Source organism: Patella vulgata, chromosome 4, assembly GCF_932274485.2.
Source record: "Patella vulgata chromosome 4, xgPatVulg1.2, whole genome shotgun sequence".
Classification (NCBI taxonomy): Eukaryota; Metazoa; Mollusca; class Gastropoda; family Patellidae; genus Patella; species Patella vulgata.
The window spans coordinates 10,598,495-10,626,274 of NC_065882.2; the positions used below are offsets into that span (position 1 = coordinate 10,598,495).

The 27,780-nt window shown below is 37.0% G+C and overlaps 1 protein-coding gene across 3 annotated transcripts; it reads left to right on the forward strand.

The window, feature by feature from the left end:
* The first annotated feature begins 693 nt into the window (after positions 1–693).
* LOC126817588 (serine/threonine-protein phosphatase 6 regulatory ankyrin repeat subunit C) lies at positions 694–11,818 on the forward strand. 3 transcript variants are annotated; one of them, XM_050544649.2, is made up of 10 exons: positions 694–820; positions 1,787–2,076; positions 2,721–3,587; positions 4,092–4,433; positions 4,968–5,768; positions 7,219–7,262; positions 8,732–8,769; positions 9,611–9,665; positions 10,191–10,272; positions 10,490–11,818. In XM_050544649.2, the coding sequence occupies exons 2-10, from the start codon at positions 1,920–1,922 to the stop codon at positions 11,710–11,712; spliced, it is 3,609 nt and encodes a 1,202-aa protein (XP_050400606.1). In that variant the 5' UTR covers positions 694–820; positions 1,787–1,919; the 3' UTR covers positions 11,713–11,818. The 3 variants fall into 3 exon arrangements, 2 of the variants coding, with proteins under 2 accessions (XP_050400606.1, XP_050400613.1); XR_007679062.2 differs by lacking the exon at positions 8,732–8,769; XM_050544656.2 differs by lacking the exons at positions 694–820; positions 1,787–2,076; positions 2,721–3,587; ... (1 more) ...; positions 4,968–5,768; positions 8,732–8,769 and having other exon boundaries at positions 7,225–7,262.
* Positions 11,819–27,780: the final 15,962 nt, after the last annotated feature.

Genomic DNA, 27,780 nt, shown 5'->3' on the forward strand with positions numbered 1-27,780 from the left:
TTCTGCACACATGACTATCACACCATTTTCAAACATCATCTTTATGAAAACACTTCTGAAATACATAAAACAGTAGAAAATCAGCCATAAATTAATCAAAACCGTTTTCGGGTATCCAAATATATTCGTAACTAGGCAATGTCAGTATGAACAATTTTGTTTTCTTTTTGAGTAGGCTAGCTTCACTCACCAATTTTTACTTAATCAGGTGGAATTTTTTAAATCACGCTTTGATCAAAGTCTGACTAGCATGATCTGCCTAATAATAAATCATTAGTCACAAGAAATCGCTTGAAAATATAACGAGGTAGTCGAAAATAGCAGCTGAAATATAAGCCTAATTATTATGCCAAAATTGACATTTATTCACAACACGTCGGAACTGTATACATAGCAACCGCTAGAACCCTAGGCTAGACATTCCCGTCATAGTTTTATAGGGTATCTTTGAGGTTGTAAGTAGGAACAGCAATTGTGTGAACAATTGGGTCACCCGGTTTCCCCTACTGCCAAAGACTGCTTCGCACGAGCTAATTATTGAAATAAGATAGAACCATATCTTAGTCCCGAAATGACTTAATTGGTGTCGCGTGAACTTCAAACCCCATTTCTCTATCCATTGTAGACTGCTATTTAAGTGACACAAACGCGTTTCCTTACATGAAAACAGTTTCAGATGATAACACACAATGGCGGCTGATCATTATTACCTGTTCATGGTTGACTTACTGACAAGGATCTTCCTGGTCGTGGATGTAGGCCTACAGAAGTACATCTAGGCGAATTCATTTAATAAGAAACAGTTTGGAATATATAGAAGGTCAGTTACCATAGCAATAAACCCAATTTATTCTATTGTGATTTAATTGTTAGTTAGACTTGACATATTATGACTATATGTCGTCACATACCTTTGTAGATATTTAGATTACTATGCGCCATGTTAATATTAGTGTGTTTTGACACAGCTTTCAGTCTGGAAAATCCTCATAATAATCTCCACCGATTGGTAGAGGTCTAACAGAACTCTTTGTAATAGCAGGCATGAACTATATTTCAGGAACCTGAAACACTGGGGCATGGGGGTTTTGGTTCTCGGGGACGCGAACGGTTTGAATTTCCGCATCTGCCGTATACCTATATCTCAATGTTTCACTTTTACTTTCACTTTCGATAGGTCAAATATCAAAATAGCCGAGACAGCGCGTACAAAACGACACAGTTTTTGGGGTTTGTTTTGTACTACTGTCACTATACGTTATAAATCGTGCTTCAATTGTATTGTTTAGCTGGTGTAAGTAAGTAATTTATATAGTTATCTATCGTTTGACCAACCTGTCACAATAAGTTTAAAGTTCTCAACCCTTGTCAACACAATACTAACGTTCTTACCCTTACAGTACCTCCTCTATTCTAACTTAAAGCGTCTCTCTCTTCAAACCTTAAAGTTGTTCTTTTCTACCCCTAAAGCGCCTCTGTTCTAGCCTTAAAGTAGGCTTATCCCTGGTCTACCCTTAAATTGCCCCTGTTCTAACCTTAAAGTGCCTCTATTCTAATCTTAAAGTCATTCTGTTCTACCCTTCAAGTACCACTGTGCATCTGTTCCGCTTTTAAATTGCACTTGTTCTACCCTTAAATTACCACTGTTCTACCCTTAAAGTTATTTTATGTTGGAGTCTTAGGTCTCTATTCTTAATGGCGCTTCTCTGAAGTAAGCATTGTGTTGACATTTCATTCTAGTTTGTAAGAAAGCAATGGATGATGTTTCACACTGTTTCTGTTTCAGGTCTACCCAGTTTGTGGACAATATTAAAGGTATATCTCCACAATTCAAATACATGTATTCATTCAACAGTTGGTACAATAATCGCCAGCAATTAACTTTAAAGCACAGCAGTCATATATAATCTACTTAAGAAATGGTCGAAAGAGGAACCAGCGCCGGTATGGACAGTCCGTCCAACTTTCTACGAGATACACCATCTCTCTCATTAACAGACCTTACAGAATCGGACACAGAGAGTGCCAACTCTCCATCATCTCAAACAGAACTTCTGTCATTATGCCACTCCTCGGGTAAATAATCTAGTACTGTTTTCAAAATTCAAATCTTTTAAAGTAGCTGATTGTCATCACATATAAGTCATCCATTTCACTTATATTGATTTGGGGGGTGGGGTGGTAGGGTGGCCGAATGGTTAGCGTGTGCGCGCCGTATCATAAGGCCTGTCATTGAGTCAACTGGCGTGGTTTCAATTCCCCGGTTGAACGTGGCAAGGAGTAGGGTCGCCTGTTCAACCTCGTGGGTTTTCTCTAGGTCCCCCGATTTCCTCCCACTGCTAAAGACCCCTACGCGCAAGTGAATTATTGAAATAAAATTGAACCATATGTTAGTCCCGAAATGACCTAGTTTGTGTCGAGTGGACGTTAAACCCCATTTCTCTCTCTCTTATACTTATATTGATTATTTAAGGAAGCAAATATCAAGGTCAGATAATCTCCCAGTCTTGGCGTGCACGTAAAATATCCCTTAGCAATTGGAATTCCATATAAGAGTAAGCCGGACAAAATTTCTTTCATAACACACTGCATGGCGTATGTCCCTCTTCATTAGCCCCATCGGAGCAGAACAGTACGACGTTAAACCCAATTTCATTTCTTTTTTCTGATGATGTATTTATTCCAAACAACCATTGGATTCTTTCTTGATTTTATTTCAGATAATCAAGAGCCAGAAGTCATTGGTGTTGTATTAATGGGTAAAACGGGGGCTGGCAAGAGTTATCTTGGTAATTATCTGTTACAGCAGGAATTGTTTCAACCCAGTAGCTCTCTTAGCTCGTGTACATCTGAATGCCAGTCCGGTGAGCGGTTACTGAACGGTCGCACTAAACTTAAAGTCGTCGACACTCCAGGTTTGTTTGACACTGATATCACAGTTTCAGAAAATGTTAACAAAATATTGTCTTTGTTCGAGTGTTTACATTGTGTGGACATTTTTCTTCTCGTGGTTAGAGTTGATATCAAACTTGGTAAAGACGAAAGGGAAGCACTGCAGTGGTTAAAAGATCATTTCGGCGAAAATCTTAACGACTTTGCTGTTATCATCTTGAATAATCATGGATATAAACCTAAGAATAAAGAAACCTTAATAGGCGAAGCGCCTGAAATCCTGAGAACAATCATTGCTGATTGTGATAATAGATGTGTTCTCCTGCAGTATAATGAAACCAGTGTGGTTGATGATAATAAAGATATTGACGCCATCTTAGAAATAATCAACACAACAGTTAGCAGGAACAATGGACGTCGGTATACATACAAAATGCACGGAGATGCAAAAATGGAATACGACGAGAAAGTGAAATGTTTAGAAGAACAAAGTAAGAAAAGGGAAAAGGTGCTGGAAGAACAACTGGAAAATATGCAAAAAGAAAACAACGAATACAAGCAGTTAGTAAACAAAAACTCAGATATCAGCTCTAAAGTCAACTTATTACTAAGACTTATTCCAACTGAAAAACAAGAAGAAGCAAGACATATCATTAAAGATAATGGCGGCGGAACAGGACAATTTAACGAAAGGGGTAAGGAAGCAAGCTTTAAAAATAAATAAATACTAAGGTTATTGTCAATAGCAAGGAAAAAATGTATAGTGATTTGTCGAGGTCTCTGCGGTCAACATTTGTGTGCCCTTTAAAGGCTACATTGAGGTGACAACACCCCAATGAATTCCTAATTATGGCCCTTGCCGAATTTTGTGAACACCCTAGAGGAAAATACTATCCCCTGTTATTTGTAATTTATATGTATGGACGTTAGTCTAATAAATGATCCAATCTCGTGGGTTTTCTCCGGGTCCTCCGGTTTCCTCCCATTGCTAAAGACCCTTTCGCGCATACGAATTTTGAAATAAAACTGAACCATATGTTAGTCCGGAAATGACCTAGTTTGTGTCGAGTGGACGTTAAACCCCATTTCTCCCTCTACCTAATAAATGAGTTATTCCTTTTGATGGCATGTATATCCATCAGTTATCACATCAACAGCGAATTCCATTAATTTTTTATTATCATCTATCCCTTTTCCAGCTGGAAAACAGGCAGAACAGAATATATCTATACTGGGGATAGCTGGCAAAGTCAGGGGCAAAATATCTGATAATGATGAGGCGACGATCAGATACAATTGGAAATTTCTAATAGACAATATAAAAGACCACACCCAAACACTGATGGAGCATTTGTTCCAGAAAGAAGTTTTTGAATATGAAGACATGGAGAAAATAAATAAAACAATTAAAAACGAGGACAGTCGAGCAGGTGCTTGCATGTTGTTGAAAACTATGATGCAATCCGGCCCAGGGGCTTATCAACGATTTAAAGACTGCTTGAAAGAAACTGGTTTTTCAGGAGTTGTTGACAAGTTACAAGGTATAGTGAACACCAATCTGATTAAAACACAGATCCAATTTCGTTTCGTTTTTATAGTTCAAAATTTCGATTTTACTTGTCTTTACTACACTTGGATATGGAAGCGTTGTTATTTAACTCGTGTTCTGCGTGAAATGAGGGGTCAGCCAATCAAATGGTCTGTCGAATCGAGCGTTTGGCCTTTTTTTGCGCGGAACTGTGGGTAGACATTAGCGGCAATAGAAATCAAAACAAAGCAAAAGTAGATAAAAAATACATGGCAGTCACTAATTGGTTAATCGAATGACTGACGTAATCGGGTCAAAATGTCGCTTGCTTGGTACCTGACGTCATAGAATGTGAACTCCCACTATAACTTGTTAGATCTACATGTAGTGTAGGCCATATAAAGTATAAAAAACGAAACGAAATATAGATCTATATTTTAATTAGATTGAGTGAACACTTTCGTTATTAAAATTCAATATCAAATGTATTTACTATTTTATTAATAACCATTTATCTCTCACCAATTTAATTATTTTCATTTCCAAGTGAAGCGAAGTACTGCCTCTGTGAGTGACAGCTCATCAATACAGCATTCACCTGAACTACCTAACAGCCCATCAACCCCACAGAACTCAGAATCAAACGAAGAACCATCTATACAGAGACCACTTTACCAATCTGATATGACACAGTACACAATTCACCAGTCGTTTGATCAAAACTTCCAAAATGGTCAACTGCCTTCATCTACTAGTCAACTGATTATTCCATTTGATTGGCAAAGTTCCAATGGAAACACGTCTGTTCTGATAAGCCAATTGCCACTCAAATCCACTGTCCATAGTCCAGAGTCTGATTCATCAATGCTTTATCCAAAAAAAGACAATGTGATTCATTCACCAACTAGACATGATGTATTAAGGAAGGGAACTCAGTCAATAACATTACATCTAATATCAAATCCGCTCCATAATCAACCAGGTAAGAATCAGCTAGGAAACAATTCTTTTGAAATATCCCCAGAGAGTCAAATCGGTAAAGTATCACGAAAGGCATATCAACCAAAGGAACAAAGATATAACCGCTCTTTGACATACCGTACACCAGAACAACCCAATAACACACTATCACCACATGCTTCACCTTACCAACAAAGACCAGCAGTAACACCCAATAATTACCTTTTAACATACCGTACCCCAGAACAACCCAATGACACACCATCACCACATACTTCACCTTACCAACAGAGATCAGCAGTAGCACCTGTCACACCAGATAATGATTTGCCAAAAGGTTATTCTGTCCATGAAAGAATTTGCCCTACATCGATTGGTCCTCTAAAAGGTTAGTTATTTAAATTAATTTTACGGGATTGGGCAACAGAATTACTAGAACTATAGATTTACACTCCGGGTGAAATAGAAAACATTTATCACACCCGTCCACCACAAAACGACTTCAGTTGAAACAACCAGCGGTTGCCAGGCAAGATACGCCCACATTTTGCAAGCTGCAAACACAAGCGATTTTTCGTACAATCAGGGGCCATAATCCAGAAAGTGATGGTCTGAAATGTGCAAATATCCAAAAGGACTGAGATCTGTTGGATATAAAAATATATTTTAAGTTTCATCAAAATCGGATAAAAACTGGAACCTCTAGAGGATCCCCAACCTTCGTATTGCATACTTTTACACAATTTGCGTACAAAGAGCGGCCATTTTGTCGGACAGTTTCATTTCGATTTTCCCAAAATACGAATTCATCCTTCATTATAGTGGAATGGTGATATATTTAAACGGTTTTTAAAATCGCATAATAAAAAATGTGACCTCTAGAGAATCCATAAGCTAAAAATGCGATTTTTCGAACAATCAGGGGCCTTAATCCAGGAAGTTACGTTCGGATATGCGCGATTATCAAAAGGAACAAAGATTTTTGTGATATAAACATAAAGTTTCATCCACATCGGATACAAATTGTGGCCTCTAGAGGGTCCACAACCTTGATATACCATATTTTCACACTATTTGCGTACGAGGGGCGACCATTTTGTACGGCAGTTTTGGTGCGATTTTCATGAAATTTGAACTTAACCATCATTAGTGAGTAACGGTGATATATCGAAGGAAACCAAGATCTGTGGGTTATAAACATGTACTTCAAGTTTAATCGAAATCGAATCAAAATTGTGACCTCTAGAGGGTCCGGAGCCTTGATATACCAGATGTTTACACTATTTGCGTACGAGGGGCGACCATTTAGTCCGACAGTTTTGGTCCGACTTTTTACGAAATTCGAACTCAACCACCATTAAGGTGTAACGGTGATATATTCTGACCTCTAGAGGGATCACAAGCTAAAAACCCGATTTTTCGTACAATCAGGGTCCATAATTCAGGAAGTTCCGATCCGATATGCGCGATTTTTCGTACAACCAGGGCCATAATCCACGAAATTCTGAACCGGTGCATGCCATCTTTGGGAGATAGACCTATATTTCAAATTTCTTCAAAATCGGATAAAAATTGTGACCTGTAGAGTGTACACAAACTAATTGTGGACGGACGGACAGAGGCGACGGTATAATACATCCACATGAAAATGTGGGCTTATAAAAACAAAATTAATGGAACTGTATAATTATCCCCCGGGTGGAATACATATTAAAACCCCCTTTACATCTGCCCTCACCCCTTCACAAAACGTACAATTGAAACAAAAACTTGCTAAAAATTTGAATCTTTTTTCTTGATGATGGCTTTGTCATGTTTTTGTTTTTATTTATTTTTAGGAAAGAGTGTCACAAAACTGGGTGAATTTGGAAATCATTGTAAGGTAAAGTTCCATGCTAAGATATATTTTTTATTAAGTTAATTTAGTTTGGTATTTTATTATAAATATGTGATGCTATGTATTTATTATGTCAGAAGATGAAATGAACCGTTTGGACGTTCTTAGGTGTGATACGAGAATATTAGCCCGGACTTAGTATGATAGCGGGAATTAAGTGTGTGTGTGTGGGGGGGGGGGGGGGGTGTCAAGAGAGGGGCGGGTCTTGTTTTTTTCCTTATCTTTTAGAGTTTCCCTCTAGAAATATGAACGAAATCGAAAGCACACGCTTATCTCATGAATGAAAAAGAGAAAAACATTGTCCTAATGGGTTGCAGATGATTACATTTGCATCTGATAATATCGTGTAATCCTGTTTTTAATACCTTGGTTTTAATAGATAGGTTAATGGATAGGGGAATTATCGACTGACGTCATAACGCAAAATTGATGGGATTTGTATAGACATCAAAATCAACATTCTAGAATGCTCATTGTGGTCGTATATATAGTTTGGTGGCAACCATTTTGGATTACACAATGCCGTCATGCGTTTTTCATCTAGCAGGTGGTTGTAAAGGACTTCCTTACCCCTAAAACCTAGTTATAGACACCAAAATTGTTCCCCTTACACGAATAGAAAGAGTGTTATATAGAATGGTTGTCATCTTAGTCGCAATTTTGTATTTCGTAGCACAACATCCACAGATTATTGAAATCTGTGGTATCGATTTCCTATGGGGAGACACCATACACCACAATGACAACCCCTCTCTCCCACACACCCACACCACAATGCCGCCAAAAAGTTCTACGACTACAAAAATGTAGACATTTGACCAGTCTGTCTTTGAAATACAGCCATTGCGGATATATCTATAGTCCTGGCAGGTAGACCGTTGGCTTGTATATGTAGTGGGGAAAGGCTGTTGGTGAGCTGGGCGTCATCAGCATGGCAATGGTGGGTAATCAATTCCACAAGTGGTTTATTATAGAGACAAAACAGTATTGGCCGAAAGTCGGATTCTTGAGGCACACCACATGTTAGAGTCACTGGAGTTGAGACGGATTTTAGCTATTGCAACAGCTTGTGATAATCCAGACCAAATTTAGAAGCACTAATTTAGAGCGACTGAACTGATTCCATAATCACACTCAAGGCGATGGTCAATCGTGTCAAAGGCAGCTGATAAATCAAGTAGCACCAGCATTGACACGTCACCACTGTCAACAGATCGCTTAGCTGCTTCCAATACACAGTCGAGAGAAGCTTCTGTGCTCTTTGGTACGCAGACTGGAATGTATCCAATACATGTAGGTTGCCTTGTTCTAGGAAGTTGACAAACTGCAGTTTGACACCGGAAATGTTGTTTTTTTTGGGTTTTTTTTTATAACGTAAGCATATTTAAAGGATTGGGGTACATTAAGATTAATGCAAATTACTATTGTTTCTATTTCTTTAAATATATATTCAGAATTTGGACTTACATGGAAAGAGGGACTGCCTTGATAAGTAAGTATTGACTATGTATAAAAACATAATAGAATGGGGTTTAACGTCCTACTTTGCTGTACTAGCTTAGCTAATAAAGTCGGCGTGCTGTGGGTGGGGGGGGGGCATATTGCCAGGTTAGTTTCTTCCCTTCTATTTGTCTTGAAATTCCAACTGACAATGGTCCTGCGCACGTCAATGTGTATTTCATTCCACCCGAACGACTAAACGTTTTTCCTTAGCAGGGAAAACCAGGCTGGAAAATTGAACCTGGTTAGTGAGCCAGCGTCTTATTCACTGGGTCATTGTTGTTCCCCAAAGGAACCTATAGTACCCTTTTCTGTAAAGGGTGTTGATAATGCAATACAATATACAATACAATATACAATACAATATACATTACAGAGAGAGAGAAATGAGGTTTAACGTCCACTCGACACAAACTAGGCCATTTTGGGACTAACATATGGTTTAATTTTATTTCCATAATTCGCTTGCGGGTAGGTTGTGGGAAGAAACCGGAGGACCCGGAGAAAATCCAAGAGGTTGGATAGGCGACCCTACGCCTTGTCACGTACAGCCGGGGATTCGAAACCACGCCAGTTGACTCAATGACAGACTTTATGATACAGCGCGCACATCATTCAACCCCAATATACAATACACAATATACAATATACAATACAATATACAATACAATATACAATACAATATACAATACAATATACAACACAATATACAACACAATATACAATACAATATACAATACAATACAATACAATATAATATACAATATAATATACAATACAATATACAATGCTCTTTTTGTTACATGTAATTTTGATACTGCTCTGTTTTCTAGTGAAGATAAACGCCTAAATCTTAATCCTTTAGCTGAAGAGTTTACCCCGACACCCGTAAGTATATATTCTAACTTCGTCGTCATTGGGGAGTTGACAAAGTATTAAAAGCTTTAGTATTGAATTGTGACATGATTTATCAATCTTTCATTAATATCCAGTTATTATATTGTGCACAATTCTATTTATTGCAAATAACTTCACAAAACCATTAAGCTGAATTAAAATCAAGGAACAGGGTAGAGAAAGTTGTTTTGATTTTTTAATAGCAGAGGTAGCCTGTTTCATAATTTGATCATTCTGTGGATTTACATTTTTTATAAACATATATACACATAGTTGATCAACTTGTTAGAAATCAACCATCTGGGTCTACTGCCTAGATGTTAGTCTGTTGATTATTGCTCTAGGAACATTCGTATTTACAAAATTGTTCGGCGTACAAGAGCCACCTTTGAGTGGTAAGAATTGCGACTATAAATGCGGCAAAAAAAATAATTGCTCTTTTAAGAGCCACCTTCGAATGGTAAGAAGCGCGACTATAGATGCGGTAAAATAATTAATTGCTGATTTCTGTTGCAGACCAAAGAAGAATCGCTCAACAATTATTTTCAATACCCGCCAACATCAACTTCAAGTTATGCAACAAACCAACTTCATGAAGGTAAATATATATATATATATATTGCTAGACACGACAAAAACTCTCATTCTTTCAATTAAAGGGCCATATGATTAGTCATTAGTCATGTCCTAAGAGGGAGAAGCAAGGCGGAAGATCGGGGGGGGGGGGGGGTAGCATTAAATGTTAAATACTCAATTTGAGAACTGTTTAGATATTGTCCATCTCACTGCAAATAAGAATTCGTTATCTATTACAGGAGAGGATTTCCCTCTTCATCATGCTGCTATTTATTGCAAAGATAAAGACAAGTTTAAGACAATACTGGAGGAAAATCGAGATGATGTACGTAAAGTTGATAAGAATGGTAAAACACCACTTGAACTAGCTTATTACTCAAAATTTATACCATTTAACAAACTAAAAATGATTGTATCTATTGGTTTTACAGACGCTAAAGCCCTTTTTGAAATATGCCAATCAGCTCCCAGTAACCTACTTGAGATAATTTTTGATAAAAATATACATGATCGAATGAATGAAGCTGATCGCGAAAACATATATAACTTGTGTAGCCTGCTTATAAACGGGGGAGATATTACTTGCCAAACCGATCATAAGACAACCTTATTACACATAGCGTGTTTATACAGCAGTATAGAGAGCGTAAAATATTTATTAAACAAGGGATGTAATATTTCCATAGACGACAAAAAGGAGCCCCTTTTATTCATTTGTTGTAGATCATCTATCCAGCCGGACCTTAAAATACAACTACTGAAATCGAGAGGGACTGATCTGAATACTAAGCATAAAAATAGCAAAACCTTGTTACACGAGGCATGTGAACATGGCACTTCAGATTGTGTGAAATATTTGCTTGATGCAGGATTAGATGTAAATGCACTTGATTACGGGAAATATACACCATTTTACTACTGCTGTAGGACAGGGATAGAATCACTTCAAAAAGTTAAGTTGTTAGTGGCGTCTGATGCTCTTTCATCTAATACGTTTAGTAACGATTTACTGAATACAGCGTGCATGTATAGCGATATTTATGTGACCAGATATATTTTAGATTTGAACGAGTGTCGGGATCTAAAGCTTAATGTTAACAATGCAAATGATCGGGAAGAAACGCCAATATACTTCTGTTGTATTTCCAAGAAACAGCCTGTTCCTAAAATAAAGCTATTAGTATCAAGAGGATCGCGCTTAGATAGCACATATCGCTGTGGTAAAACGCTATTACACGTAGCTTGTGAACACGGCAAGTACGAATGTATAAAGTGTCTATTAGAGAATGGACTTGATGTGAATAGTAAAGATACCTTAGGTCATAGCCCATTGTTTTATTGTCATAAGTCCCATGAGGAATCAATTACTAAGATGGAACTGTTGATACAATATGGGGCTAAATTACATCTTGAGGAAGAGAATATCAGGCGAGCTATACGAGATCGTGTCGCTCCAAAGTGAAACAAACCTTTTAAAGCAAAGTGTCATGTCCCTAGGTTTGTCTTTTGTAATTGTTTGAAGTTTAGCCAGACAGCAGTTTTTAGAATGTCAAGTGTGTGTGTGTGTGTGTGTGGGGGGGGGGGGGGTCGTGAGGACGGTCTAGGGCTAGTGTACATGATTCATACACAGAAGTCTGTAGCACTACCCGTCAGTCGAATATGGAAAGCAAAACCAACAAAAGCTTTCCACATCCGACGTGTGACACATTCCCTGCTACACATCTTTTGTTAGCCTTGTGATTTTTTAGGTTTGACTCTCGCCAGGATAATATTGAAATTATCCACTCTTGGACTCCACTCTGACTTCAACGTTGTGTACGTATTTACAACAGTCAAATCGTATGTTTTTCCGGAACAACAATACAACAGTTTCTTGTATACATCATGAGAATAAAATGATCGTCTCAAGAACCAAATGGGTATCTAAATATCTGAGCCCTGGTTTTGCTCTGTTTTAGGACCCAACTTTATGCAATTAATTATGAGTTGGTTACTTACGCCATAATGACGGCAAAAATTTCAAAATATGGACATTGAGTTTGAAAGAATATCTGACCATTTTCCATCACTAGTATTTTAGAACAATAAACAAATTAGACTTGAGGATAGACCTCATGTCCTGTTATCCTCCTAATATTGAGAACAAATTAATTGCGTTTTATATAAACACATACCAACATTATTATTCATACATCCCCTAATTATATTATTACATTTCTTATGAAATTTCACAAGAATTTTGGTAGTAAATTCTGAGCAATGAAAATTATGTCAGAAGATTCTAGACAAAGAAGTGTGTTTGTTTGGCGAAAGAAGTCATTATTCAATCATTTCCTTGTACATTATGGCCAACAAGAAAATGGGGCTTCGATTTCGCTGTTTTTATAAATTTGCCCAGAGGCAAGGGGAGGGAATAATGCCACCCAATTGACTGTGATATATTAAATATATTAAAATCAAAAAGATATTATTATAATAAAGTATATCGTTTATTTCATTTGAGTTTTGTGTATTTTCTAACTCTCTTCTTGTCGATTGCTAGTAAATTTGGTGGTCCGCATCCATATACAAGCTTCTATGTAATGGGTAACCTCCCTTTAATTATTGACCATTTCTTATGTTGCCGTGAAAAGAGGGCGTGTTTGAGTGTCATGAATCAGATATAAAACTATTCCATAACGATGTCACAACTGGAAAAAAGATCAGCAATTATAAAAAATTGCCAACCATCTTGTCATTAAACATTCTTCATAAACAAATTTCTTAAATTCGCCCCATTTTTTCTAATTCTTATTTAGATTTCCAAATGTCAAGGGTTCATTAACGTGCAGTCCAATCACGCGGATCTGAGGCGTGCTTGGACTCCCATTGCCACGTGGATCGGAGGTGTCCTGGGGCTCTCATTGCCCACTGATCAGCAGTGAATATTCGCTTCGTCAATATCTCTGTGAAACAGATTGCCCCCATTGGCATTTTAGGGATGGCAGCACCACTAAACATTTGGATTCTGTGACATGCTAGAATCGATTTAACGTATATCTCAGCAATGACATACCATACAAAGACACTTGGTTGGGAGCTTGTGAATAAGCCCTGAAGATTTGTACGCGAAAATCAAGAACTAAACGACCCACGATTAAAGAAAAACAAGCATCAAAAAAGATTGGTAAGGGCACCTTCCAAGTTTCATTCGATTCTCTTCACTAATGAGGAAGGCGTATCACTGGTAAACTGAAAATACCCCATGAACCCATGAACCAGACGATCAAGATTTAGGGCCGTGGAACAGGTGTAAAAGTTTGCTTGAAGCTTGGCCAAGACGTTACTGGTGACAGAATAAATGTCAATAGGGTCTGTGGTAACGGTTAGAGAATTGGCCTTGAGTATGCTAACAGCTAAAAACGTTCCCATAGCCAGTGTAGCAATTTCCAGTATATTTTTTTTTCATATTCCTAAATTCATTTAGCAGCAGGTAAAGAGGACACAATGTTGTCATTAGGGCAATGGGAATATGATGACATTGGGACGGGCATTTCCATGAGTATTTGAGGTAACTTGTTCGAAATTCGAGGGCACTTTTTCAGAAATGAGAGCACTCTTGCAGAAGAGAGGGTACTTTGTGGGAAGGGAGGGCGTTATCAACCATTCTTGCAGAAGAGAGGGTACCGTGTGGGAAGGGATTCCCGATTTCTTTTGTTTTTGTATTTAAGAGGGCCTACCCGCCCAGCACGCGTCTTCCGCGGATATATTTCGAGCCCCCACTCACTTGCCCATCCGTGTCGACAATATTAGAAAATGGTTCATAATTCAACATTTTATTTCTCATTTTTCTATCCGCGGTGTCGTTCAACACGCTTGCCCCAGTTTCGCCAGTTATTCGTTTTGATGCAAATATTTAACAATACAATGGCCTTAACCTAATATTGATTTTAAATCGGTAAACAGCTTTTATTAGTTATGCCATCACATCAGGGTCGGATACAAGTATTTTTCAATTTTTGGGGTGCAAACGGGTTTGTCGCAGAGCGAACCGAGGCAAAGAAATATTTGGGTCCTTTTCTTAACCTTTTCCACAGAATAAATCGACGACAATTGAAGTAAAAAAGAGCAGTTTCTTACATCTAAACTGTCGTGGCATTCATATTTCCTGAATGTAGAATATGCCATTGTAAGTTCAGGGGATTGTTAATAAATTGATGACGATAAAACCGCAAACGGTGTTAATCCCGACGTGGGAATCTGGCATTAAACGGTTTATGTGAGCCGGAAATATAATTGGGATGGAAGGACGATGGAGCCCATTAATGACATTATTTAACATGTCTCGGTACGGGATAATAATACTACTAATATCAAACATTATTTTAATAAATCATTTATTGGTATCTTTGTATGTATTTTATTATTTTCAAATTTTGTTAAAGTAGCAATTGACCAATATTGGAATTGTTATAGATTCACTTATCTTTTAAGTCTTTCAACTGTTTGGGTTTATACTTAAAGTAGCTAAGTCTCTAACTCAATATCACCCAAAGTCTTACACGTTGAAAACACGAATTATTTGTCAATTCAAATCAACATTGATGTTGTAATCTTACTAGGAAAAGATAGGCTTCTCATAACCAATATTTAAGACAAAATAAACATTTTACCATTTGGTACACGAATCGTTTACCATAGTGCGTTTCAGCGTCATTTGTAACAAGTGGCCAGAAAGAACGAGGCTAGACATATTCAACAACTCATGTCAAACGATGACGCTTTAGCTTATCTGGAGAGCATGCGCAATAGACTGGAATAACCATACGCTAGAAATTGGCATTCGGTTGAGACTTATGCCGTATTTCGCTGGACATAACTGATTTGAAATGAGGGTCAAAACGGAAACAATTGAATGTAAATAAGTTTATATACAATCAGATTACATTATTATATGTGTTGCGACCCATTGGGTCAATTTCTAGGTCCCACATATTAGCGATTTAGCTCCTTTAATGTAACGATAAATATTACATATATTACGTAATTATAGTTAATACGAATTCTTGCTATGCCGATATCATCTTCTGTATTTAAACACCTGTTTCGTACGAACAATATAATATTTCTGATCAAATTGTTATATTTTACTCCTAAGCTTGTAGATATGTTCATTGTTCTACTGTAACTTTAGTCTGCTGACGAGCTCATCCTAACTATACCCGACATCTCCACCAATTGACACAGTGCTGTTTTCTGGTGGTGTGTATGTGTCGCGGGTGGGGGGCTCTATATAGATAGTTAAAATTGTACACTTAATAAACGAGTGTCACAAATCGGCCAAGAGTCAAAATAACGACCTAGGACGAGCTGGTCATCAGACTAAAGTCACAGTAGACTATATAGAACATATATTTTGGTTACGTTTTCGGGTGTCATTCAGTGCACCCAAAACTACCAGAAACCACAAAAAAAACCTTTTCCTGTAATTTTTTGGGGTTGATACCTTTTTTTCATAAACTGACTGGTCTACTGACAGAAGAACCACCATTAGTATAACATGATGTTGCTAGGGAAAATAGATTGCCTTTTTTGAATGCTTTGAATCGGCCAATCTGCAGGTCATGTCAATTAGTGAACCATTTTCGAATGTTCAACAACTGTGTTAGTTTCACAATGATGAGATGGCATATAGCCAAGTTAAATTCAGTATGAAATTGTTGGTATTCGCACACTGATTATCTGTAGCTGATATCAGAGTGATATTAATAGGAATGCCGACCATCTTGTACGGGTTGTTGAGGATTGTGAGCAAACAGGATTTACACAATGCTATATTTACACAATGCAATAGTTTTTATTCCCTAATCTAAAATGAAAATGTAATATTCTTACCATTATACTCCAAGAAATGTATATATGTTTATAACTCATTGTCTATACATACATAATATGTCCACCATTGTTTATTGTAAACATAAGATTTAACTATTTTATATGTTTGACGAGAACTAATGTTCTATGGGGAATCTGAAAGAACAGGGAAATGTAGATGCTGGAAATGAAATGAAATGGGGTTTAATGTACCACTTTTCTTCTCCTACTGGGTTAATGAAGACGGCTACATGCCTGACAAAAGACCCATGGTGTTACAGATGCTGGTGTCTCAGTTTTTAAATTTCCTCGAAAAGTACTTAGTGGTATGTGTTTTATATCTTGTTTTTAGATGAAGTGGTATGTGTTGTTATATCTTGTTTTTAGATGCAGTGTGTGGTGAATATATTAACAGTATGTACCACTGGTATCTTTTATTTGTATTTGTATTTTTTTAACGTTGTATGTTTTATTTGTATTTATTTGATTTTAAAGGTGTATGTTTTATTTTTATTTGTATTATTTTAAAATTGTATTTGGTATTTGTACTTTGTGACTATAAAACAGGAATATATAATTTATTTATTAATTTATTGAACTTGTATAGCGTCAAAATCCAGCTCGTAAAAAATGTACACAGTGTAAAACAATTTCTTGATAAATTAAAGGGCTAAACACCTAACTCAATATATTCCGATACATTTGTAATTAAAAACACGAATTGGAATTCAATATTGACCCATTTCAATCAATATTTATGCTGCTTTCTTGCCGGGATCCTTATATCAAATATTTAAGACACAATGAACATTTGATTATCGTGTACTTCTATAGTTTCAGTAGTCATTTGTGATGTTTAAAGAACAACATATCCTACAAGACAACGCAGAAGTAATTAGTAAAAGGCTGGAGGCTCAGCGCGGAGGGGGGGGGGGCATCAAAGGGGCACAAAACCAGACCCAACTTTTCTAGAGTAAAATTATGCATAGAATGCGATGCCGAGTGGTAATCAGTCCGCCGTTGGGGGTGTTTCTGAGATATTCGGGATCAAAGGTCACATGAGTTCATTTGCACTGAAAGTGAATGCGTAGCCATTCTTGTATCATGAAAATAAGCTGAAAATGATAGAAAGTAATCACCCTTTCAATAAAAATGTAAACTTGCTAAATTCACCTTTAGTCTTAGTGATCCCGGAGGTTAAAAGGTGAAACCCATTACATCCCATTTTACTTGTACAGAGGGTTCGAAAATATTTTTAAATCGAAGTTTCATTTGAAAAGGTTTACGTTAGACGTTTCAAACCATTATGTTGAATTTTTCAAAATTTTTAAATAAGGTGTGTTAAGATGAAATTTGTATCATCAATTAATTGAAATATTCTAAAATAGTACAATTTGTTGACCAGAATAAAGATTGGGACATATTATTCAGTTACAACAAGAGTGGTATTGAGCCTTTAAGGTTCCATCGAATTGAGCCAATCTCCCTTAAAATTGAAATATTTGGTAAAACAAGATAATAGTTAATACAATTTTAAAAAATAAAATAGCAGGCTACAGACAAAGCCCACCTTAACCGGAGCGGGGCCCTGGGCCTGACTAGAACCGCGGGGTCCCTAACCCGACTTAAAGATTATTTCATATCCTGGTGAATGTCACGCATGCGTAACACACAGAGAAGGCTGAGGGATAGCCCAGTCTCCGCCCTCGCGCCACTAAATCGATTACCGTGAAACTTTCATCTGGAATTTGAATTTTTTTCTCTTTTAGCTAGGAACCTTGAGGCCCCCTAAACCGCGGGGCCCTGGGCCTGGGCCCCTCAGGCCCATGCCTAAGCTGGGCTTTGGCTACAGGTACAGACAAACTAATATTTTTTCTCAAGAAAAAACAAAATTAAATCGTGTAATGAGATACCACACAATTTCCGTGAAGGTTAGACCGAAACGGAAAGTCCGGGTACCATGTTCACGTTGGCGTGAACGCAAAAGAACCCCCGAAAGTTAGAATCAGTATAAGAGCATGCATACAGGTGTTGTACGGGTAAAATATGTGTATGACTTCCCTTTACTGTATATATAAATACTAGAGTTTCATACATATATATGTACTTGTCTACTATATCACCTATGGTGGAAGTGGATGTAAACCTCTACGAACGAACGAACGAAGTAATCATTTGCTTGATAAAAGACGGGAGTATCGTCGTCGAAACTTTGCATGTTAATAAACCGGTAATTGTTATTCAATAAATAGTGTTAGTATGTGTCTCACAGATCAATGTTTAGTCTAGCGTGACCTGCTGTGTAGGACGTTCAATGTCGATTTATTCAATAATCTTGTGACGTGTGTTAATTAATTCGTTATTATAATTACATGTACAATAGTGATTGGTTATTTATTCTTGAAGTGGTATGGAAGCCTATTACTACCATTCGTAATTTCTACTTGCTTGAGTAGACTGATGTCGACTTTCGACTTATACTATAATTTTGTCAGTAAGAAAGCGCTAACACGCATACTAAGCGAAAGTGTATCTCCAAAAATAGAAATTAGGAAATTAACACAACGCGACTTATCATTTTGATTTGTTGCCGTGCTGCCGACTTTACAGCACAGAGTACTCTTCCTCTGTTACTTGATCAGTTCAGATTTAATAAAGAGGAGTGTTACCGCATCAGTTCAGATTCACTACAGGGGTATACTACGTCATCAACCGAAGAGCCCTGGGAAGAACTTAGTTAGTGTTAGTTGTATTTTACGTCCGCTTCCACCGAGGTGATATCGCAGACAAGCCTGGGAAGAACGATCTATGTTACTTTTTCAACGAACCCCGGTTAATGGCGCCATCTGGTTGCAAATTGTATAAGCTTTCTGTGGAAAAATCTATCTCAGGTAAAAAAGATCGGAGTCACATCGAACCAAGGCCCTTCTGAAATGGCCTCCCGGACAAATACAAGTCCATCGTATTTATTTGACCTTAATTTGGCTGAAAAGTGGAAGTCAATTGTTGTACTGGTAAATATGATTCGTATTAACATCATTTTGAATTTGTAATTAAACCCATTCGTTGCTCTGTTCGCGTCAAGCATTCTCGTCCAAAAGACAAAAAAGTTCTTCCCCTTGACTCTTGTTACCAGTGCCGGACTGGGCCCACCTGTCCACCTGTCCGTGACAGGTGGGCCTAAGCGCATTAAAAAAAAAGTGGGCCTAAGCCTATAAAGAAAAAAGAGAAAGAAAAAAAAAGGAAAAAAGAAAAGAGGAAGAAAGGAGAGGGGGAGGAAAGAAAAGAAGGAAGGAAGGAAGGAAGAAGAGGACAGGACACAGCCTGTGTCCTGTCCTCTCCTTCCTTCTTTCCTAATGATAGTGCTCTTAGGTCATTCTGTTATCTAATTGTATCAGGAAATCAAAAATTTGCCTTCTTCTGCTTTGGTCTGAAATGCTTGGAAAATGGGTTTGCGGTTGTCAATTCCTGATAGGAGCCCCCCCCCCCCCCCCAGACGCTCGCGTGCCTTCGTCGCGCTCGTGACGCCCCTTCGGCGCGTACATGTGTGAGCCTTGGTCAATGACCTGACAGGTGGCCCTTCGACCCACCAGTCCGGCACTGCTTGTTACATAATGTGATCGACAGTGATAGGTAAAAGATTAGAATCATTATATGACAGCTTGTGTGATACAATCTCCGATGTCGTTTAATTGACTATAATATTGTTTAATTAAACAAAGGCCCAGCGGCAGGCATAGGTATAGTGGTCAAGTTAGATAATCATGAATAGTGGTCAAGTTAGATAATATGCTGACCGCTTCCTGCGTTTAATACAACGTGTTCAATTGCATACACCATTGTTCTATAACCTGCTTTGTGATTATCGTGAGATAATCTCAAGTTCTTTTGTTCAGTATCATAAATGAATGTACCATATTAAGTTTTAGGTTTTTGGATATAAACCAGGCGAGCTTTGGTTGCTCACCAGAGAAGGGTTTCTCATATACCATTGTATATGTTATAATAAAATGTTGAATTCAGATCATCTTTTATTTCTGTAAACCCAAACTATGCTGTACTCTTCAATTCAGATCAGATTCACTACAGAAGAATGTTCAGTTCAGATACACTACATAGGAATGTTACTTCCCCAGTCCAGCTAGATACACCGCAAGTTTCCTTTCATCAATCGGAAAGCGTGTTACCCACCTTGACGTAAGGGTTGTAGAATGGTCCAAAAGTATTATGCCTGTACAAATGCCTTAAACACTTCCATCCTTTAATAAATTAATTCAACAAGTGTCATTTGAGTAACATCCATGGAATTCTGATTGATGCTCATAGAACAAATTATTTTTCTTAAGACAGTGGTTCCCAACCTTTTGTTGGTTGCGACCCCATTCCAGAAACAAGCATCTGATCACGAGCCCCCGAAGAACAAAGTCATCTTTTACTATGAAACATCATCATTATTTACATTATTGTTTTACTTATTTGACAACTTAATGTTTAAATTTTTCCATCGTTATAAAAATTGATGTAAGAGGATTGGCAGTGTGGCATGAAACATAGCATTTTTTTTCAAATGTTTCAGAGCAGTCAGTCACGACCCTACGAAAGGTGCTAGACGACCCCAGTTGGGATCGCGACCCAGACGTTTAGGACCCAGGTCTTAAGATAAGTTTCAAGCTCACATACATTGATTTATCTAAAGTTTTGGAGACAATACTAAGGATGCTTACTTGTCGTGAATTATTCTTCCGGTATAATGGCCTAACCCTGGCAAGTTTAAAGGACAATGTTGTTGTCAGCCATTATTACATATGTAATAGAATTGGGTAAACACATTCCAGACATAATTTTAGCACAGAGATCATTGCTACGGTAAATATGTAACGAAGATTTGAAGAAACAGAAAATGGAAAACACGAGTATGTATACAGATATACGGCCAATTTTCAGCTCACTGATAATCCTTTGAAGTTGTTATATTAGACAAGTCATAAAAACAATTGACTTTTTTTATTCATTCTATACTTAACAACAACAAGATAATGCACGGACTTTTTTCTATTTTTCCCGCTTTCTCTTAGCTTGCCCTTTAAGACCACCAGAAATTGACAGATTTATCAAAGATAGATGTTAAAACTTACGCTCTGCCCTTGAGAAGAGAAGGGTAACAGGATTGGGTTTAGTGAATAAAACTCTGATGTAAACAAACTCTGATCAAGACTGATATTGTGATAATTTACCAATCTTTATTCTGGGTCCTCTGGTTCCCCGCTACAGCTAAAGACTCCTTCGAGAGCAAATTATTGAAATAAAATAGAACCATGTGTTAGTCCCGAAATAACTTAGTTTGTGTCGAGTAGACTTCAACCCCCATTTCTCTATCAACTTTAGGCTACTGTTTGAGTGACACAAACGTGTTTCCGTATATGAAAAAGACAGAAATGCCTCTTATATAACATCCAATGACGGCTGATTATTAACCATTACAAGGATCGTCCTGGTCGTTGAGACAGAAGTACATCAAGGTGAATTTATTTAATAAGAAACAGTTTGGAATATTTAGAAGGTCAGTTACCATAGCAATATGCCAATGTATTTTATTGTGATTTAATTTGTAGTTAGACATGACATATAGGGTTGTATATCGTCGCGTAACTTTGTAGGTATTTAGATCAATAGATCAATATACGCCATGTTAGTATTACAGGGTTATGACACAGCTTCCAGTATGGGTAGTTCTCATTATAGATCTCCAACGATTGGTGGGGGTCTCCCAGAACTTTATGTAATAGCGGGCATGGTCAATATTTCAGGAACCTTAAACACTTGGGCAAGGGGCGGGATGGGGGGTGGGGGTCCAGGGACGCGAAATGTTTGAATTTCGACATCTGCCGTGTACCTGGATCTACAGAGGTACTTTAAGGGTAGGACGGTGGCAATTTAAGGCCACTAGAACAGGGACAATTTAAGGCTAGAACAGAGGTGGTCCGAGGCGCTTTTGGGATTGAAGCACGATTTATAACGATTTAGTGCCTGTGGTACAACATACAACAGAACACAAACTGTGTCCTTCTGTACGCACTGTGTCGGCCATTTTGATATTTGTCCTGTCGTAAGTGGAAGTGAATTATCAAGGAAAGACTAGACATTAACAATAGTTTCATTAAACCCTGTTTCTTCTGTGGTATTTCGGGTCATACAAAAGACACGTGTAAACTTGGTACCAAGGTTACATGTTACCGGTGTAATATTGAGGGTCATAAAGCGAATTATTGTAAAGCATTTCATAGGCAATATTGTACAGATAGGTACTAGGATAAAGGCAATGTTTTTGAAGCCGGAAAATCTACGTATGATTCTGATTTAATTGATTATAATAATTTTATGCAATATATGACCAACACCACTAATATTTTTGATTATTCTATTGAACCATTGATTGATAACTTCCACTGTTTCACTAATGTAACTCTTTCAAGTAATAGCACTACTAATGATACTGAAACTTCCTTCGATAATCCTGTTGGTACTGATAATAATAGTCTGATTTTTGAAGATCATAAAAGTAATGATCCAACGATGCATAAAGGCGACCTCAGCAGTCAGGTTATTGACTCTGATGTAACCCTCGATTCATTACAATCCATCAATTATCCCTCTGTTTCCACTTTATTTTCAACCAAACGTAAAGGTTTTAAAATAGGTCATTTAAATATAAATAGACTTTTCGGTAAAATTGATGAAGTAAGGGATTTAATTTTGCAAGATAATGAAAATTTTAATGTCATGGGCTTTTCTGAAACGTTTTTACATTCTGAAATTGACGATAAATTTATTAATATCTTTGGTTATGATCTGATCAGAAAAGATCGACTGAGCAAAAGTGGCGGAGGCCTTATCTTATATGTAAATTCAGATCTAAAATATTCAAGAAAACTTGATTATGAACATCAAAATATCGAATCCATTTGGATTGAACTCCATCCAGAATATGAAAAATCATTTTTATTATGTCTTGTATATAGACCACCTTCTTCGTGTACAGGTTGGTTTGATGATTTTGAAACTAGTTTAAATTCCATAAATACTGGTCAATCTATTTATGTAATAGGAGATTTTAATATAGATTATTCAACTACTGTTCCAAAACGATGGGAAAACATAATCAATATGCAGGGATTACATCAATTAATTACTGCCCCTACACGCTGTTTTAAAAATTCTTCTACTGTCATTGACCATCTATATACAAACACACCGGATAATATTGTTGAAATTAAAGTTCCTCAATATGGTATTAGTGACCATTTTCCGATTATTTTTATCATTGGAAACTGCAAGAGAAAAATCACAAAACACAACCACTTGGAAATTCTATACAGAAATTACAAAAACTTTGATGATTCTAATTTTATTAATGATCTTGCTAAAATTCCATTTGAACTAGTCGAGTCAATTGATGACCCAAATTCTGCCCTTGATACTTGGTATAACCTTTTTATAGGTGTTTTAGACTGCCATGCTCCGCAAAAGCGAAAAAGAGTAAAAAGATACTATCAACCGAAGTGGTTTAATGAGGAAATAAATAAAGCCCGAAAGTTCAGGGACTTCTCTAAAGCCTCCAAGAGGTGTGACGACTATAGAATATGGAGAAATAAAACCAAAAATCTCATTAATAAAGCCAAAAAAAACTTTATCAAGGACTCTATCGAAAATGAAGAGCAATCTAAAAACATATGGAGATATTTTAGTGACATACAGAATAAACCCAATAATTGCCCTTATCCCAATAGTATTAAATATGGAAAAACAACAGTTAATGATCTAAATGCTATTGCTAATGTGATGAATGATTACTTCACTAATTTAACTGATGACATTAAGCCCCCCTATACACCACTTTCTCAAGAGTGCAAACGAAAGATATCAGATTACGTAAATGATAAGATTCCCCCAAATAACAACTTTTCTATTAATTGTATTACTACCACAGAGGTATTAAAACATTTATTGAGTTTAAATAGTAACAAAGCCATTGGGTGTGATGGTATTGGACCCAAAATTTTAAAATTGTCTGCGTATACAATTTGTAGCAGTTTGACATATATCATTAATCTTTGTATTTCTCAAAACATGTTCCCCAGTGCCCTTAAACTGGCTAAAATTATTCCTATACATAAGAAGGGAGCTAAAGATGATCCGAACAATTATAGGCCAATCTCAATTCTCCCCACAATTTCAAAAATATTCGAAAGGCACTTGAGCACTCAAATTCAAACTTATTTGGAAACCTTCAATGTTCTTTATGCTTACCAATCTGGATTTAGATCAAATCATTCATGTGCTACTGCACTGATCCGAATGACAGATAATTGGCTTGATGCTATCGATAATGGTGCGATGAGTGGTATAGTGTATCTTGATTTTAGCAAAGCATTTGATCTCATTGATCATAAGCTTATTATTGAAAAACTACATCGTTATCGATTTGATAATAATTCACAAATTTTGATTGAATCATATCTTGACTCACGGAAGCAAAAAGTATGTTTAGGATCAATTACCTCCTCAATTACTACAGTCAAATGCGGGGTTCCACAAGGTTCGATCCTGGGTCCTCTCCTATTCCTAATTTTTATAAATGATCTCCCACTCAATATTGAATCAAGTCAGATAGATTTGTTTGCTGATGACAGTACCCTGCATTGTTCACACAAAAATATTTTATCCATCGCCAAAAATCTCCAAAATGATCTCTATTTGGTTGCTAAATGGTGTGAAAACAATGGGATGGTAATCAATCCTTCGAAAACAAAATCAATGCTGATTTCAACAAAACACAAAAGAAATCAGAAAAACCTAACTTTATCACTCCATGGTGAGAAAATTGAGACGGTTACTACCGCAAAATTACTTGGAATTCAAATTGACCAAGACCTTAATTGGGAAGCACAGATAGCAGATATGTCTAAAAAACTTGCATCAAAAATATTTCTCCTAAATAAGATAAAAGATCATTTACCTTACGAGACAAGAATTTTGTTTTATAACAGTTACATACTACCAATATTTGATTATTGCTCTATTATTTGGGGAAATGCTACCAAAAGTAGATTAGACATTCTTTTAAAATTACAAAAGAGGGCAGCAAGAGCTATTCTTGATGCACCGATTGAAACTCCGTCCACCTCTTTATTTACTAAACTCGGTTGGCTTATCCTTACACAGAGGATTCTTTACAATAAAATTGTCTTATCATTCAAAATTATTACATTTAATACTCCACTTTATCTAAATTTCCATTTTATTGAAAAATCTCTTGTTTCCAAAACGGATATCTTGCTCCGTTCACAGACCAGTAAATCTCTTTTTCTTCAAAAATGCAAAACGGAATCCATGAAACGTACTTTTCATTATTCTGCATGTCTTTTATGGAACAATCTGCCTTTTGATATAAAGATGTGTAAAAATGTTGAAAATTTTAAGATTAAACTGAAAACTCATTTATTTTGCACACTGAAGGAACCATAATATTCAACTGATGACATACTTATTATTTTTAACTTGCAACTGCATTCTATTTTATTTTGTGTGTAATTATAGTGTTCCTCCTATATTCTACTTGTTTAATGTATATGTTTTGTAGTTTGGGAGTGACTTATCAAACTTCCCACTTTAAAATGTTATTGCATTTCTAATGATTTTAAATTTATCCTGATATTACATGTATATATGTCTTTGTAGTTTAGGAGGGACCTATGGAAGATTAGTTTTGTTTTTTTTTTGCAAACTAAATACGTTGCCTCATTAAATAAAGTTTTTATTATTATTATTATTATTATTATTATTCAATTTCTGTATTACATGTATACAATAGTGATTGGTTATTTTTGCTTGAAGTGGTATATGTATTGAAGTCTATAACTACCATTCGTAATTTCTACTGTTCGCACCTTTAGAACCCGAAAATCGAAAGGTTGAAAATTAGAAGTTACGACAACGTGAGGCGACAGCAAGCATACCAAGAACAAATCGATCCGAAACATCCATCAAATATTGTTCAAGATACAACATCAGCCCAGAGTAATCCCCCCTCCCTCTCTCTCTACAATTCAGTTTGACTATAGAGGAATGTTACTTCACCAGGCCAGATACAGAGGAATGTTACTTTATCAGTTCACTTCAGTTCACGTGTTATTTTATCAGCAGGGGCGTACATAACGATTTTGTTTGGGGGTGGGGGGGGGTTAGCCAGGGGCGTACATAACGATTTTGTTTGGGGGGGTGTTTAGCCAAAATGCGACCGACTGATGCCCATACCCCTACGAGTGACGCAGTCAGGAGCCGAGCATCACAGGTGCGAGTTTTGAGGGGCCATGTGCAGTAACGGATCTAGATAGGGGTGAGGGGGTCCAAATCTAGGGCGCCACCCCAGCCACAATTCCACCCCACAATGAATTTCAACAAAATACTGGCTATACCATTAAGCGTCCCGGTAGAACATAGGTGGTATTGTATATTATATAGTTGTTTGCCGATCGTTGTCTCGCTGGAAAGCAGTTTTATTTAAGTTGACATAAAGTTTATGTCATATATGATTGTGTCTATAACACTGAGCAACCTGAGAACATTTTGAAATATTGAGTCAATATCTTGGCATTTGAGGTCATTGCTTGGAGAAATTCTTGTGGACGAGAGGACCAGAAATGTGAGTCAATTAGACAAAATCTCGAGATCTGCCCCTGTCAATTCCGCCTGTTTTGCAAGAGTTGACAGAACTTTTGTATAGTCTGACGCCCCACGACCCACACACCAGTGCCAGTGGTACCACTAACATAACTAGTCAGTTCAGTATAACCGTGAATATGACAAATGGATCCAAATTCTCGTTAACGAGAGGATAAGAAATGGGACAGAATCTTGAGGCCTATCTGTCAATGTCACCTGTTTTGTGAGAGTAGAACTAACAATTCTACAGTCTTTTAACCCACGACTCACTCACTAGTGGTACTACTAACTGGGCGATTCACTGTAACTGTGAATATGATAGTGATGAGATAGTATAAGACAGAGAAGGAGTTGAAGAATGATGGCATAATGGAATTGAGCGCCGATATGTAACTGAGCTTTTAATTTTTGAGGACTGGGCCTGAGGGCACTTTACCTCAATGGGGCGCTTACTTGGTCTCTGAAATGCCCTGGACTTTGGGGAGAGATTTTGCAGAATTCTGATGGTCAGAAAACACCCCATTAATTCATTTAGTCTGAGACCGACTGCAGTGAGCACTTTTTTTTTAGACCGACTATTCCTTTGCCATGGGGTGAAAAACATTTTTTTCAAACATGATAAGTTGACAAGGTTATTTTATACTAAAGTTTTGCGTGAGTAGAGTGACGGCAATGCATAATTTTGAGACCGACTGCAGTGACTGCACTTATTTTGAGACCGACTATTTTTCTACCTGGGTGAAATTTTGTTCTTAGACCTACATACTCACAACAGAATAAGAGTTAAACACATCATATTTTCAAACATGATAAGTTGACAAGGTTATTTTATACTAAAGTTTTGCGTCAGTAGCGTAACGTGTGCAGTGAGCACTTATTTTGATACCGACTGCTCTTATTTTGCGACCGACTGCACTGATTTTGCGACCGACTATTTTTTTTCCTGTTTTTTACA

Excerpts from the sequence above, each read along its gene's own strand:
- LOC126817588 (XM_050544649.2), top strand. The coding sequence starts at position 1,920 with ATGGTCGAAAGAGGAACCAGCGCCGGTATGGACAGTCCGTCCAACTTT. Across the intron at positions 3,588-4,091 it reads AGGACAATTTAACGAAAGGG|CTGGAAAACAGGCAGAACAG; the intron begins GTAAGGAAGCAA and ends TCCCTTTTCCAG. Across the intron at positions 4,434-4,967 it reads AGTTGTTGACAAGTTACAAG|TGAAGCGAAGTACTGCCTCT; the intron begins GTATAGTGAACA and ends TTCATTTCCAAG.